The sequence below is a fragment of the Ictidomys tridecemlineatus genome, chromosome 16, assembly GCF_052094955.1.
Source record: "Ictidomys tridecemlineatus isolate mIctTri1 chromosome 16, mIctTri1.hap1, whole genome shotgun sequence".
Lineage (NCBI taxonomy): Eukaryota > Metazoa > Chordata > Mammalia > Rodentia > Sciuridae > Ictidomys > Ictidomys tridecemlineatus.
Window position 1 is genome coordinate 36,005,083 of NC_135492.1, and position 13,009 is coordinate 36,018,091.

A 13,009-nucleotide genomic window follows, 5' to 3' on the forward strand; every position below is an offset into this window, starting at 1 on the left:
TTCTTTTATTTTCTTTGAACTTGTTTTCTTATTTTTAATTTATATTTGCACCATTTTTCTTTTTCATTTGTCATCCTTATTTTCCTTTCTTCCATCTCACCAGTTTTTTTCCTATATACTTTAGTATTAATTTTAGAATCACTAATGCCTAAATTTTGGGCATTGAGTATTATTACCAATTCTTCATTGGATACTAGAATTGTGGAGATCATTTTTAAAAGTTTTTGCTTTGGTTATAAATCAACATGTGCTTTGCTTCTAAGTTTTGGCTATTACTGGTGGTTATTCTTTCCTCTTAAAGTGCTTTGGGTTAGTGGTCCCAGCACTTCTTTCAATGAGTTGAGGCTTTGAAAATAGAACCTACACTCTGTCCAGGGCATATACAAAGAGAAATCTGCTCAACAAAATGGTCCACATCTAAGAGGGGAAGAGAGATCTATTTGAACATCTGCATGTTAAAACAGGAAACATGAGAGAGCAAGGCACTAATACCCAAAGTGTCTAATTCTTCAACAACTGAATCCACATACATTGATGTGTAGGGTATGCTGAGCAAAGATTTTAAACAATTTATTATGAAAATAGTTTAAGGAACCAAAGGACTAAGAAATAATTTAATGAAGGCAATCCAGGTTTTGAAAGAGCATTTCCACAAGGAAATAGAGTTTCTGAAAAAAATAGCAAGGCAGAAAATTTGGAAATGATAAGTTTATTAACTCAAATAAAATTCCAAATGGAAAGTACTGCCAGTATATGACATCAGGCAGAAGGAAAAATGTTAAGTTTTGAAGACAAAGTGGATGAAGTAGAACTTTATTACAATAATAAAAAGAAGAGACTTTAAAAAGAACATTCAAGCATTCTAGGACAACTTTAAAAGACCAATTGTGACTAAGGTCTTGAAGGAAGGAGTGTGTATATACAGACTAAAGACATAGAAAACTTATTAGATGAACTCACACCAGGAAAAAAAATCCTTAATTGTGGAAATAAGATGGACATCAGGCATAGAAAGCATTTAGAAGGCCAAATAAACATGGACAAAAAAGAACCTGTTTACATTGTATTTTGGTTGAAATTCAGAGGAAAGAAAGATTTTTACAAATTCAAGAGAGAAGCACCAAGTCATTGATCAATGGTAATGCATCTGTGATGGAGGTGTCTGTGATCTCAAGGACTGTGGTGGAGTTAAGGAGTTAATGTCCTCCAAGCTCTTGGCAGGCCAGAGCAAGCAAGGACAGAAGACTGTTCTCAGCACATGCTCAGTTGACATGCTCAGACTTGCCAACAGTTCCTCTTAAGACTGTGGACGTACTTCATGTCCTTCCCTTGTGGTGGAGTTATTTTGGGGAATGTTCTTGTTATCTTATGTTAAGCTGCTAGTATAGATCTAGAATAAAGATTCAGGATATAAATGTAAACATAGCATTGTTTTAAAAAAAACATATTTTAGTATTTTGTCTGCCTAACCTCAAGGTTGCATTCCATGGCTGGAAATGCACGATAAACTTTAAAATGCTATCCTTGCCAATAATAAACATCCTGAGCTGCACCAAGCTTTGGATCCCCTGTGTCCCTTCCTTCCTCTCGCTCAGCTCTTTAGCCCTGTCAACACATCTGGATAACTCTAAGGGCCAGCAGTGCATGCAATATTTCAAGAACTGAAACTGAAATACTGTAGTGGCACCTCCTCCTCCACAAATACATCTTCATGAAGCTTCTCCAGAGACCCTCACCCCAACTGTTCTTGTTAACAAAATATCAGCAAAGATTTTTGCAAAATGGCTCAAATGTGTTTGATGCCCTACTTCCGGTTGCTCTGCTCCGTCTTGCAAAAACTAAATTTACTTGTGATCTTAATAAATATAATCTGCTTTTGTGGTATAATCTGTAAAATTCCTGACTGCTCTAAGAAATGAGACAATAGGTACCTTCCGAGAACTCACAAAGAGAAATTGCCTTCCTGTAGACCCTTGCAAAAATGTACCTCCAAGCTCCCCTCTGCCCACCACTGGGTATAAAGCTCAACTCATGTCTAGCCTCAGCATTCAGGCTGCAGAGAATAACCTGCTTCTTGCTAATTCCTCTAGTGTCCAGCTTCATCCGTCCTACTTCAGTACTGCCAGCCTACATTGTTATCTGCATCAAAGTTATTCTCCAGAAATAAAAGCAGAAATAAAGATCTTCCAAGACAAGAATAAAATGACCTATGATAACTGAACTATCACCACAGAAGATTCACAATGGAATTCTATATACACAAGATTAAAATAAATCATGGGAGAATATAAAAGAATGAATGTCACTATAAGTGTGGAAAAGCAAATGAGAATTAAGAGTAAATCCTATAATATAAAGAAACACGCCTCACTGTTCTAACATGGATTCACATTGTGTTAATTACCAACTTGAAAGACAGACTGAAATAATAAACAACACCCAAATGTATACTGTCTACAAGAAACACACCTGACTTGCAAAGATGTTCACAGAATAAGATCAAAGGAAAGATATTTCATGTATATGAAAGCCAAAAAAAAAGAGAAAAGAAAAAGAAAAAAAAAGAAACCCAGTGGTAGCTATTTTCAAACCTGACAAAGCAGATTTCAAGCAACAATTACCCAAAGGTGGCAAAGAAGGTTACTACATACTGCTAAAGAGAAAAAACCAACAAGAAGATAAATCGCTGTAAATATGTATATGTGAATGGCAATGCAACCAATTTTATAAAATAGTCACTATTCAGCCTAAAGATATAGATTGGACCCAATAAAAAAATGCCATCAGTGTGAGTGACTTTAACACCACTCTCACCAGTGACTGCTTATGTGGACAAAAAGTTCTTAGATGTCACTTTTACTTCACATCATGTCTCCTTAATAGTTGTCTACACATTATTTCATCTGAGAAGAGCAGAACTCATTCTTTTTCACAATATAGAAAACTTTCTTTAAAATAGATCATACACTATGATACAAAACAAGTTTTAGTAAATTCAAAATAATTCACTCCACCCCTTATCACATCACAACGGATTGCTATCAGAAAACAATACAGACAGCCTTTTTAACAAGTGAGTCTGCAAAAAAATGGACATACACATGAAGAACAAAACTTGATTCTTATCTCTCACCCTCACAAAAATCAACTCAGAGTGGAACAAATTACATAAGAAACTCTGCAAGTGCTAGATAAAACTGTAAGCTGAACTCTTTAACATAATTACACAAGCATCAACTGCTTTAACAAAACTCCTAAAGCCTAAGAAATAAAACCCAAGAATCAATAAGTAGGATGGCATCAAATAAAAAAAAAAACTTCTGAACACCAAAGGAAACAAATAAGACATGAAGACAGAGCCTATCGAATGGGAGATCTTTGCCACCTGATCCAGAAATGGGGGTTAATATCCAGAATATATAAAGAACTCAAAAAGCTTATCACCAAAAAAATTAATAACCCACAGAATAAATGGACAAAACTAAAGGGATCCTTTTTAAAAGAAATACAAATGGACAATAAACATGAAAAAAATATTGAACATCTCCAGCACTTTGGGAAATACAAACTACATTGAGATTTTATCTTAACTCTCTTCGGAATGACAGTTATCAAGAACATAAGTAATACTAAATGTTGGTGAGGATAAAGAAAAAAAGTACACTTGTACATTGTTGGTGGGACTGCAAATTAGTACAAATATTCGGGAAAGCAACAGAGATTCCTCAAAACATTAGGTATTACCCAACTCTCCCAGTCCTTGGTATATACTCAAAAAGATTTAAAGTCAGCTTATTATAGGGATACAGCCACATCGAAGTTTATGGCAGCAAAATTCAAAATAGACAGGCTATCAATAAAAGCCAAAGTGTCAACCAACAGATTAATGTATAAAGAAAATGTGGCATACATACATAATGGAGTTCTACTCAGTCATCTTTGAGAAACAAATAATGGTGTTTGCTAGTAAATGAATGGAACTGGAAAACGCTCTGCTAAATGAAATAGCTCAGACTGAATATTTTCACTCATAAAACAAGGGGAAATTCGGGAGGAGATTCCATGAAAATAGAAGAGAAGTCAGTGGAGCAGAGGAAGGAGATTGAGAGGGATGGAGGGACTGCCAAAGGAAGTGTGGTGGAATGAACCTGAACAAACTTTCCTGTGTGCACTAAGGAATATATCACACTGAACTTATCCTTTATGCATATCAATAATGCACTAATTTAAACAACTACAAATAAATATAAGAAAGATCAGTGGAGTAGAAGAAAGAAAACAGGAGGAGGGAAAGAAAGAGTACAGAGGACCAAATTGGAAAAAAAAATATACACAATGCTTGTATAATTATTTCAAGATAAACCCAAATATTATATATGAAATAATGAGATAATTAAGACATAAAACTACAGAAACTGCATGAACACTTGAAGAATAAACAATATATTTGCATAATCAAAGGGAGGAAATTTTTTTAAAACCTCAGAATCAAATTATAATTGAAACAGCATCCACACATTTATGGGATACAGTAAAAGCAGTTCTTTTATTCCCTTTTCTTTTATTGAGGCATCATATGTATACATAACAGTGGGATTCATTATAGCATATACAGAAATGCACATAACATTTCTGACCAATCTTACTACCCAGTAGCTTTTTTTCTCCTTCCAATGTGCCTCTCCTGATCCACCAAAGCAGTTGTATGAGGGCAGTTTATAGCAATGGCTACCTACATTTAAAAATCAGAGATATTTCAAATTAAAAATCTTATGGTGCATCACAAGTTCTAAGAAAAACATCAGTAAATCAATTCTAAAACCAATACAATAAAGAAATGTCAGAGCCAAAATTATAAAATAGAAAATAAAAAGCCCACAACATAGTAATAATGAAACAAATTATTGGTAGTTGAAAAGGTAAATAAGATTGTTAAACCCTTAGCCAAGAAGATACAAATGAATAAAGCTAGAAACAAAAACAGAAATATTACAACAGACACCACTGAAATCCAGAGGATCTCTAGAGACTATTTGGAAAACATATTTTAATTAATGGGAAAATCTAGACTGTTTTAAAGACTTAAAATTACAACACATAAAAAATCTAAAAGACATTGATAAAATATGGCCTAAAAATTTGAATCAAAGGGATAGATAAAAACAGCTCAATAAAAAGCAATTAAATTGAAGAAATAATAACAAGTCTCCAGGACCAGAAGTGAGTGCAGGGCTGAATTTTATCAGGTATTTAAAGAAGAACTTAATATTAATCCCTCCATTACGTGTAAGAGCAAAGAAAAGACATTTCAAAAGCAATTCGGCAAAATATTACCCCGACTGGAAAAGTGAATATGTACACAATGAGGGAAAAACTAGAGACCAATATCCTTGGGGAACATGGTATAAAAAATTCTCATAAAATCTTTGCAAACCACATTCAACACCACATTATAAAAGAATATACAGTATCAGGCGTGGTGGTATAAGTCTATATTCTCAGAAAGGCAGGAGGTTGTTTGGCATACTGTAATTTCAAAGCCAGCCTGGGCAATTTAGTGAACTTATTAAGATAATAAAGACCAAGTATATCAGATCCAAAGTCAATAGTATTGTCAACAGGAAACTTTTCTCTAAAATCAGGAAAAAGACAAGGATGTTTATTGTCACAACTCTCATGATCACAGTACTTAAAATTTTAGACAAGAGAAAGAAATAAAAGGGATTCAGAAAAGTTAAAATATCAAATTATCTCTATGTGCAAATGATTAGAAGACCATAAATGTAATACCATGAGAATTCTAGTTCTGATGAATAAATTCATCAGAGTAACAGGATACAAAATAAACATTAAAAATAAATCATTTGTTTATATACTAATAGCAACACTGGTGAGAATGAAACCAGGGTAACAGCTTATTCAAATAGCTTTAAAAATAGCTAGGAATGACCCTAACCAAGAAAGTGAATGACCTCTTTAAAGAAAATAACAGAGTAATGAGAAAGGAAACTAAAGAAGGCAATACAAAGTAGAAAGATCTCCTATGTTCATGGAGAGGCACAATTAATATTGTGAAAATGGCCATAGTACATAGGTGAATTATAGATTCCATGTGGTCCAATTCAAATTCAAATGATTTTCTTCACAGCAATGGGAAAAAAAACTACTCCTGATTTTTATGGAAGAAAAAAAAAAGACTTAGACAAAGTGATGCTGATCATAAGGGCAACGATGGATAAACCACAATGCCCAATTTCAAAATATAAAACAAATAAATAAAACATGGTCCTGGTGCAAAGAAGAGAAGTCAGAGAGCCAAATCCACATAGGTACAGTCATGTGATTCTAAGCAAAAATGACAAAAACATGTTGGAGAAAAGACAAAAGACACTTCAGAAATAGTGTTGGGGAAACTAGATATCCATATGCAGCAGAAGAAAACTAGATGCCTATTTTCTAACACTGTACAAGAGTTTATTGAAAAAGGATTAAAGACATAACTACCAGACTAGAAACTACAACAACTAGAAGAAAATATATGGAAAACACTTCAGTAGATAGGCAATGACTTCCTGAATAGAGCTCCCTATGGCTCAGGAAATAAAGAGCAACAATAGATAAGATGGAGTGCATCAGACTAAAACCTTCCTGCATAGTAAGTGAAACACATAACAGTAAGAAGACAGTAACAGTAGCCTCCAGAATGGGAGAAAAGCTTTGCCAGCTACTCTTCTGACAGATGGTTAATATCCTGAAAATATTAACTCAAACATCTTAACACCAGAAACACAAAAACCTTTTCAATCAATAAGCAAATGCACAGCTAGTTCTCAAAATAATCAGTACAAATGGCCAACACTTAGGTGAGAAAATGCATAACATCTTTACCAATCAGGGAAATGCAAATCAAAACAACATCAAGCTCCCATTTTCCACCATTCAGAAAAGTAATCATCAAGAAAGCAAATAACACTAGGAAGAATTTAGAAGAAAAAACTCTTATATGCTCTTGGCACGACCACAAATTATTATAAATTATTATACCTCTATGGAAATCAGTATGAAGGCTACTCAAAAAACTAACATAGACCTACTTATTGATCCAACTATACTACTCTTCAGTATTAGAAAATATTTAAAGTCAGCCTTCATTAGAGATACACATATGCTCATCTTTATCATGACACTATTCATAATAGGCAAGTTAGAGAATCAGGATAGATGCTTGTAAAATAAGACAATGGATAAAGAAAATGTGGTATATATACACAAGGAAGATTTCTATGCATAGATAACAAAATGAAGTCAATTTTAGGAAAATGAATTAAACTGGGAAACATCATGTTAAACAATATGAGCCAGTCTCAGAAAAAAAATCATATCTTGCTCTCATATGGAAAACTAGAGGTGGGAAATGTTCATCGTGAAAATAGATGGATAATAAATTTTATCTATTAGCATAGATTAAATTGGGAGTATGGAAATGGTGATGGGCAAACTAAAATCCATATGCAACAAAATGAAATTAAACCCCTATCTCTCACCATGCACCAAACTCAAAGTGGATCAAGGACCTAGGAATTAAACCAGAGACTCTGCATCTAATAAAATAAAAAGTAGGCCCTATCTTCATTATGTGGGATTAGGCCCCAACTTCCTTAATAAGACTCCTATAGCGCAAGAATTAAAACCAAGAATCAATAAATGGGATGGAATCCAACTAAAAAGTTTCTTCTTGGTAAAAGAAAGAACAGAGAGCCTACATCCTGGGAGTGAATTTTTACCCCTCACACATCAGATAGAGAACTAATGTCTAGGGTATATAAAGATCTCAAAAAGCTAAGCACCAAAAACAAACAAACAAACAAACAAAAACCCAAATAACCCAATCAACAAATGGGCCAAGAACCTGAACATACACTTCTCAGAAGAGGACATACAATCAATCAACAAACATATGAAAAAATGTTCATCATCTCTAGCAATTAGAGAAATGCAAATCAAAACTACTCTAAGATATCATCTCACTGCAGTCAGAATGGCAGCTGTTATGAAGACAAATAAAAAGCGTTGGTGAGGATGTGGGGGAAAGGCACACTCATACACACTGCTGGTGGGACTACAAATTGGTGCAGCCAATATGGAAAGCAGTTTGGAGATTCCTTGGAAATCTGGAAATAGAACCTCCATTTGACCCAGCTATCCCTCTCCTCAGTTTATACCCAAAGGACTTAAAAAACAGCATACAACAGGGACACAGCCACATCAATATTTATAGCACCAAAATTCACAATAGCTAAACTGTGGAGCCAACCTAGATGCCCTTCAGTGGATGCATGGATTTAAAAAAATGTGGCATATATATATACAACGAAATTTTACTCAGCAATAAAAAAGAATAAAATCATAGCATTTTCAGGTAAATGGATGGAGTTGGAGAAGATAATGCTAAGTGAACTTAGTCAACCCCAAAAAACAAATGCCAAATGTTTTCTTTGATATAAGGAGGCTGACTCATAGTGGGGTAGGGAGAGGGAGCATGGGAGGAATAGATGAATTCTAGATAAGAAATAGGGGAGGGAGGGAAAGGGAATAGTCAGGGAGTTAGCAAGGATGGTGGAATGTGATGGATGTCATTATCCAAAGTACATGTATGAAGACACAAATTGGTGTCAACATACTTTATATACAACCACAGATGAAAAATTGTGCTGTATATTTGTAATGAGAATTGTAATGCATTCCTCTGCCATTTTTTAAAATCAATAAAAAAATTGGGAATAGAACCTCTGGAGGTTCTATTCTTCTAGAGGAAGGAATGTTCAAGATATGACTGGGGGAGTATAATTAATCTATATGTACATACAAATATGCCACAGTGAAATTTTGTGTATACTTCAGGAGCAGTTTTTAAATTTTGGCTATCTTTTTTTAAAATTTTTAGAAGTTACTTTATCATGTTCATTACCCTATTACTTGTTTTGATTAGATTTATATTTTTCTTTGAATAGCAGTACCTATTTATATGTTTTTTTATTTTATTGGTTTCTTTTTAATTATATGTGACAGTAGAGTCCATTTTTATATAATTCAACAAGCATTGACTATTTTAATAGTTTTAAAACTATATTAACTGGTGCTAAATATAAATTACTTGAAGCTTTAATAAGAACAGAAGCAAAGAAAACATTGATTTCTTAAGGATCTAAAATACCCACATTTATTTGCTTATTTTTCTATTCATTATAATCACAAAATGGTTGTGATGGTAATCTCACACCCTGCCTCCTAGTCATTCAAGAATATCAAAGAGTAAATGATAGACATATTTGACACATTGTTCTATATATCCAACACGTACTTCTCCTAAACATTCCTGTGTTTGGCCTAATATTGACTTGCTGATCCCCTTCATTTCACTACTACTTATTTTAAATATCAGCCATCTTGTCTCTCTTATTCAATATGGAAACTTATCCTTTCCTTCATAAATGAATTCTTCCTATGCATCCCTTTTTCTCAGCTTCATATTCATCAAACTCTTCTTTTGCCTTCTTTTCTATTTCTTTCCTTCCATAAGGGCACACCAAAGAAGTGTTTATTCCCACCACATTCTGTCAATGTTAATTCTCTATATACACCTCACCTATTGTTATCCTTGTTTTCTAGTATAACCTTGTTATAGGATGTTTGTCATCATGGAAGGTGATATGTGAAAAAAAAATGGAAAGAGTTTTTAAAAACACATTACCTTTGAGTCAGGTGATGGAAAGAAAGGAGAATAATTCTTTATTCTGATTTCCTGCACCAGTGTGGTTTCGACTACTTCCTTCTTTTGACTGGCAGGGGTACTGCTGTCAGGTAAGTTTTCACTCCTTCGGCTCCCAGTGTCATATTTTGCTTCTGACAATAAAAACAAAATAAACAGTATATAAAAATTCTGTAATTTCAGTCAATAAGCAGCACAACAACAGGCAGTCTTCAAATAGCTTACCATCCTTCGTGGATTGCCTGGAAGCTTTAGTTAATTTTCCTCCTTCTTCCAGGATGTTCTAGGAAGAAAAAAAGATTAAGGTATAATAAAAAACCAAAGTTGATGAAATAATTAATGTTCTCTACTATAGCAGGGTATGCGAGAAAGAGCAGAGGTTTCTGAGTCATTCCAATGTATACTCAAACTCCAATTCTCTCACTACCTAAGACATACCTTCTCATGGGGTAAGGATTATGAGCCTTGACAGAGATCTCCAAAATGTCACTCCCCTTATCTCCAATTGATTGTTACACAAATACTGAAATCCATTATACCATTTTCTTCAGCTGAATTCATGTAGGATAAACATTGTAGCCATCTGTATTTAGACTACTTTTGAAAAATGAGTAACATTTTGAGAAATTATGTGTGATATTTTAAGGTGTTTTTATGACTTACATTGGCATGAATTACCTCTTGAGGGGAAAACGTATGACATGAGCTTTTAGAGTATCTATTAAATGAGATTGATTGGATTCAAAAACAGTAGAAGTTTTGCCCATCTTATGTGTTAAATAGCTAAAGATAAATGCTCATACAAATTTTGCTTCTTCCAAGAAAAAGAAGAATGAAAAATGCAATCTTGTGGGGGCAGTATCAATGAATAAAAACCACACAGAATTGCTAAACAGAAACATTAATTAATTAATTTTTACAATGAATATTTAAATCACTAAATACAGAAACACCTAAAATTTAAATTTTCAGAATGTGACATAGGATTTGGATATTTTAAGAAATTATCATCAAAGAACAATAATTCTGAAAGTTTTTACCATACAATTATTGAGAGTCTCTGCTTCCAGAACTGGTTATTACTTTGTATAGGCCATCTATTTTTTGATTAGATGGAGAGGAAATTTTTAAAAAAGTTCATTACCTCACATTTGTTTTTATTTTTATTGGTTCTTTTCAGTTATACAGCACAATAGAAGTTATATACTAGGATATCATTATAAAAGCATAGAATACAATTTGTTCTAATTCAGGACCTACTATTTCCTTCTGTTCTACTGATCTTTCTGCTACTTATAGTTTTTAAAATTAGTGTCACTTTTAGTGGAAAGACTCACAAAGTATGGATATGCAAAAGCCTTTTTTAATACAAGTATTAAGATATAGATCCTAGATTTCTGACTTGCCACAATTCCTAATATTATTTTAGTATAAATATAGAACCAAGGATAGAAATAGAGAAAAAGCTCTCCTAAAATGTTATGATACTAAAACATCAAGGGTTCAAGTAAAAAAAGCAACTTGCAATGTACATCATACATTCCAAACTAAAGGCACCAGGGAAATCCCACGATTCTATAAAAATTAACTTAGACATGGGTTGTAAGTCATGTACGTATGATTTACAAACGACAGTAATATAAACTGACTACTCAAAAGATCCTTGACTAAATTTCACATTTCCTCTGCAGTTAGAAAGCTGTTCCTAATGCAATTTTTCTGTCACTATGTGTTTTCCAGTCCATCTTTTCTCCCTGGCCCCAAGACGCTCAGGTACTTGAGAGAACAATGATACAGACAACTTTTTAATTCAACATAATTCTCTAAAACGGATTCTTCTTAGCAAATTTTCATATAAAATGTCAGAAAAAAATACAGCTAAATTTTAAGCATTAACACCTTAAAATACAAAATTCAGAGCAAGAACATGAATTTCACGAAAGATCACTTTACCTTAATATGAGCTTCATAGTTGCCCTCACCCTTTGCAATGCAGGAATCACCTGGATCAGATTTTTCGGGAGATCTTTAGAGCAAAAATGTATAACAAGAACGGGTGAGTGGTTTTCTTTTTAAAATAAACTCTGTTTAACGTTTAGGTAAAATTTATTAAGTGGTATTTCTTGATTGATATAATTAAAATATGACCTCTTTTTTTTTTTAAAAAAAAAAAGCTCCTATTTACCTCGTTCTGCTTCTACTGCTCTGAAACTATGAGATATTCAATGAAGGCACTCTTAGTTCCAATTCAGAGTGATAGCAAAACAAACCTCTGATAACCCAAGACAAGGTAGCAAGATGCACCAGAGTTCCCTCTCTTGGATATCCATGAGTCAAATACTAAGCAAGGTGGCTTGAAAATAGCAGACTTCATTCTTCACCATGAAAGTCACTAATAAAAACACCCTATTATTTCCCCTTTATCCACAAGCAGTTTGCTCAAACTTTTAAAACTTTTTTAAAGTTAAAAAGTGAATATATATGTTATTTAGAGTATTTTTGTCAGGCACATCGAAATAAATCATAAAATGGATTTTTCCTATATAGGTCCCACTTTATTCAGGTCCACATAAACTAGAAAGCACTTTAAAACCTTTATAGACACTCAGATACTCAAGGGAAAAGACTGCCAGAAAAGCAGAGTCTTGGGTAGTTGTACCTGTTTCCCTGAGTATTATTCTAAATGTCCTCCTTCCTCTGGGATCCATTCCCTAGTCCCTCATCTGCAGGCCTCAGTGGCAGTCTCCAAACTTGAAATCTACATCATGAACATGCAGATTCCTGACACAAGGTTCAACTAAATGGAGGCCAGTGATTGAGGCTGGCCTTAGTCTAAAAACATTACCAACTACTTAACTGGAGCTGTGTGATGGCTTTGCCTGCCAATCATTCCTGTGCCCAACACTACATGTACATTGTAAGGACATCAGCAAGTTGAAAAGAAAGTGGAGGTGAACGGACACCCACTTTGGGCCACAGATCCATATATTCTAACAAATTCTAGTGCCTGGTTCATTAGTCACTAATCCATTTGTGAATCACAGAGATGCAAACAGGAAAACAAACAAACAAAAAAAAATACAACCTATCAGAACTTCCTCTAAATACTGTATATATTAATATGCCTTTATAGAGAGCTTTCAATATTCTGCGCCCTGAATTCCAGTTTTGTGTTCAAACTGATCATAAACCCCACAATTTTGGTCTCTTTTCTAAAAACTCTTATTCCTCCAACACAGT

The 13,009-nt window shown here is 33.8% G+C and overlaps 1 protein-coding gene across 16 annotated transcripts in view; it reads right to left on the reverse strand.

The window, feature by feature from the left end:
* The window catches only part of LOC110597004 (uncharacterized), a 110,978-nt gene that overhangs the window by 71,677 nt on the left and 26,292 nt on the right, over positions 1 to 13,009 (reverse strand). For all 16 annotated transcript variants that reach the window (XM_078033872.1, XM_078033875.1, XM_078033874.1 and 13 more), the window contains exons 8-10: positions 11,723 to 11,795; positions 9,995 to 10,052; positions 9,752 to 9,903 (exon numbers count right to left, since the gene is read on the reverse strand). In XM_078033872.1, coding sequence (XP_077889998.1) covers positions 9,752 to 9,903; positions 9,995 to 10,052; positions 11,723 to 11,795 — 283 coding nt within the window. The remainder of the gene's footprint in view (positions 1 to 9,751; positions 9,904 to 9,994; positions 10,053 to 11,722; positions 11,796 to 13,009) is intronic.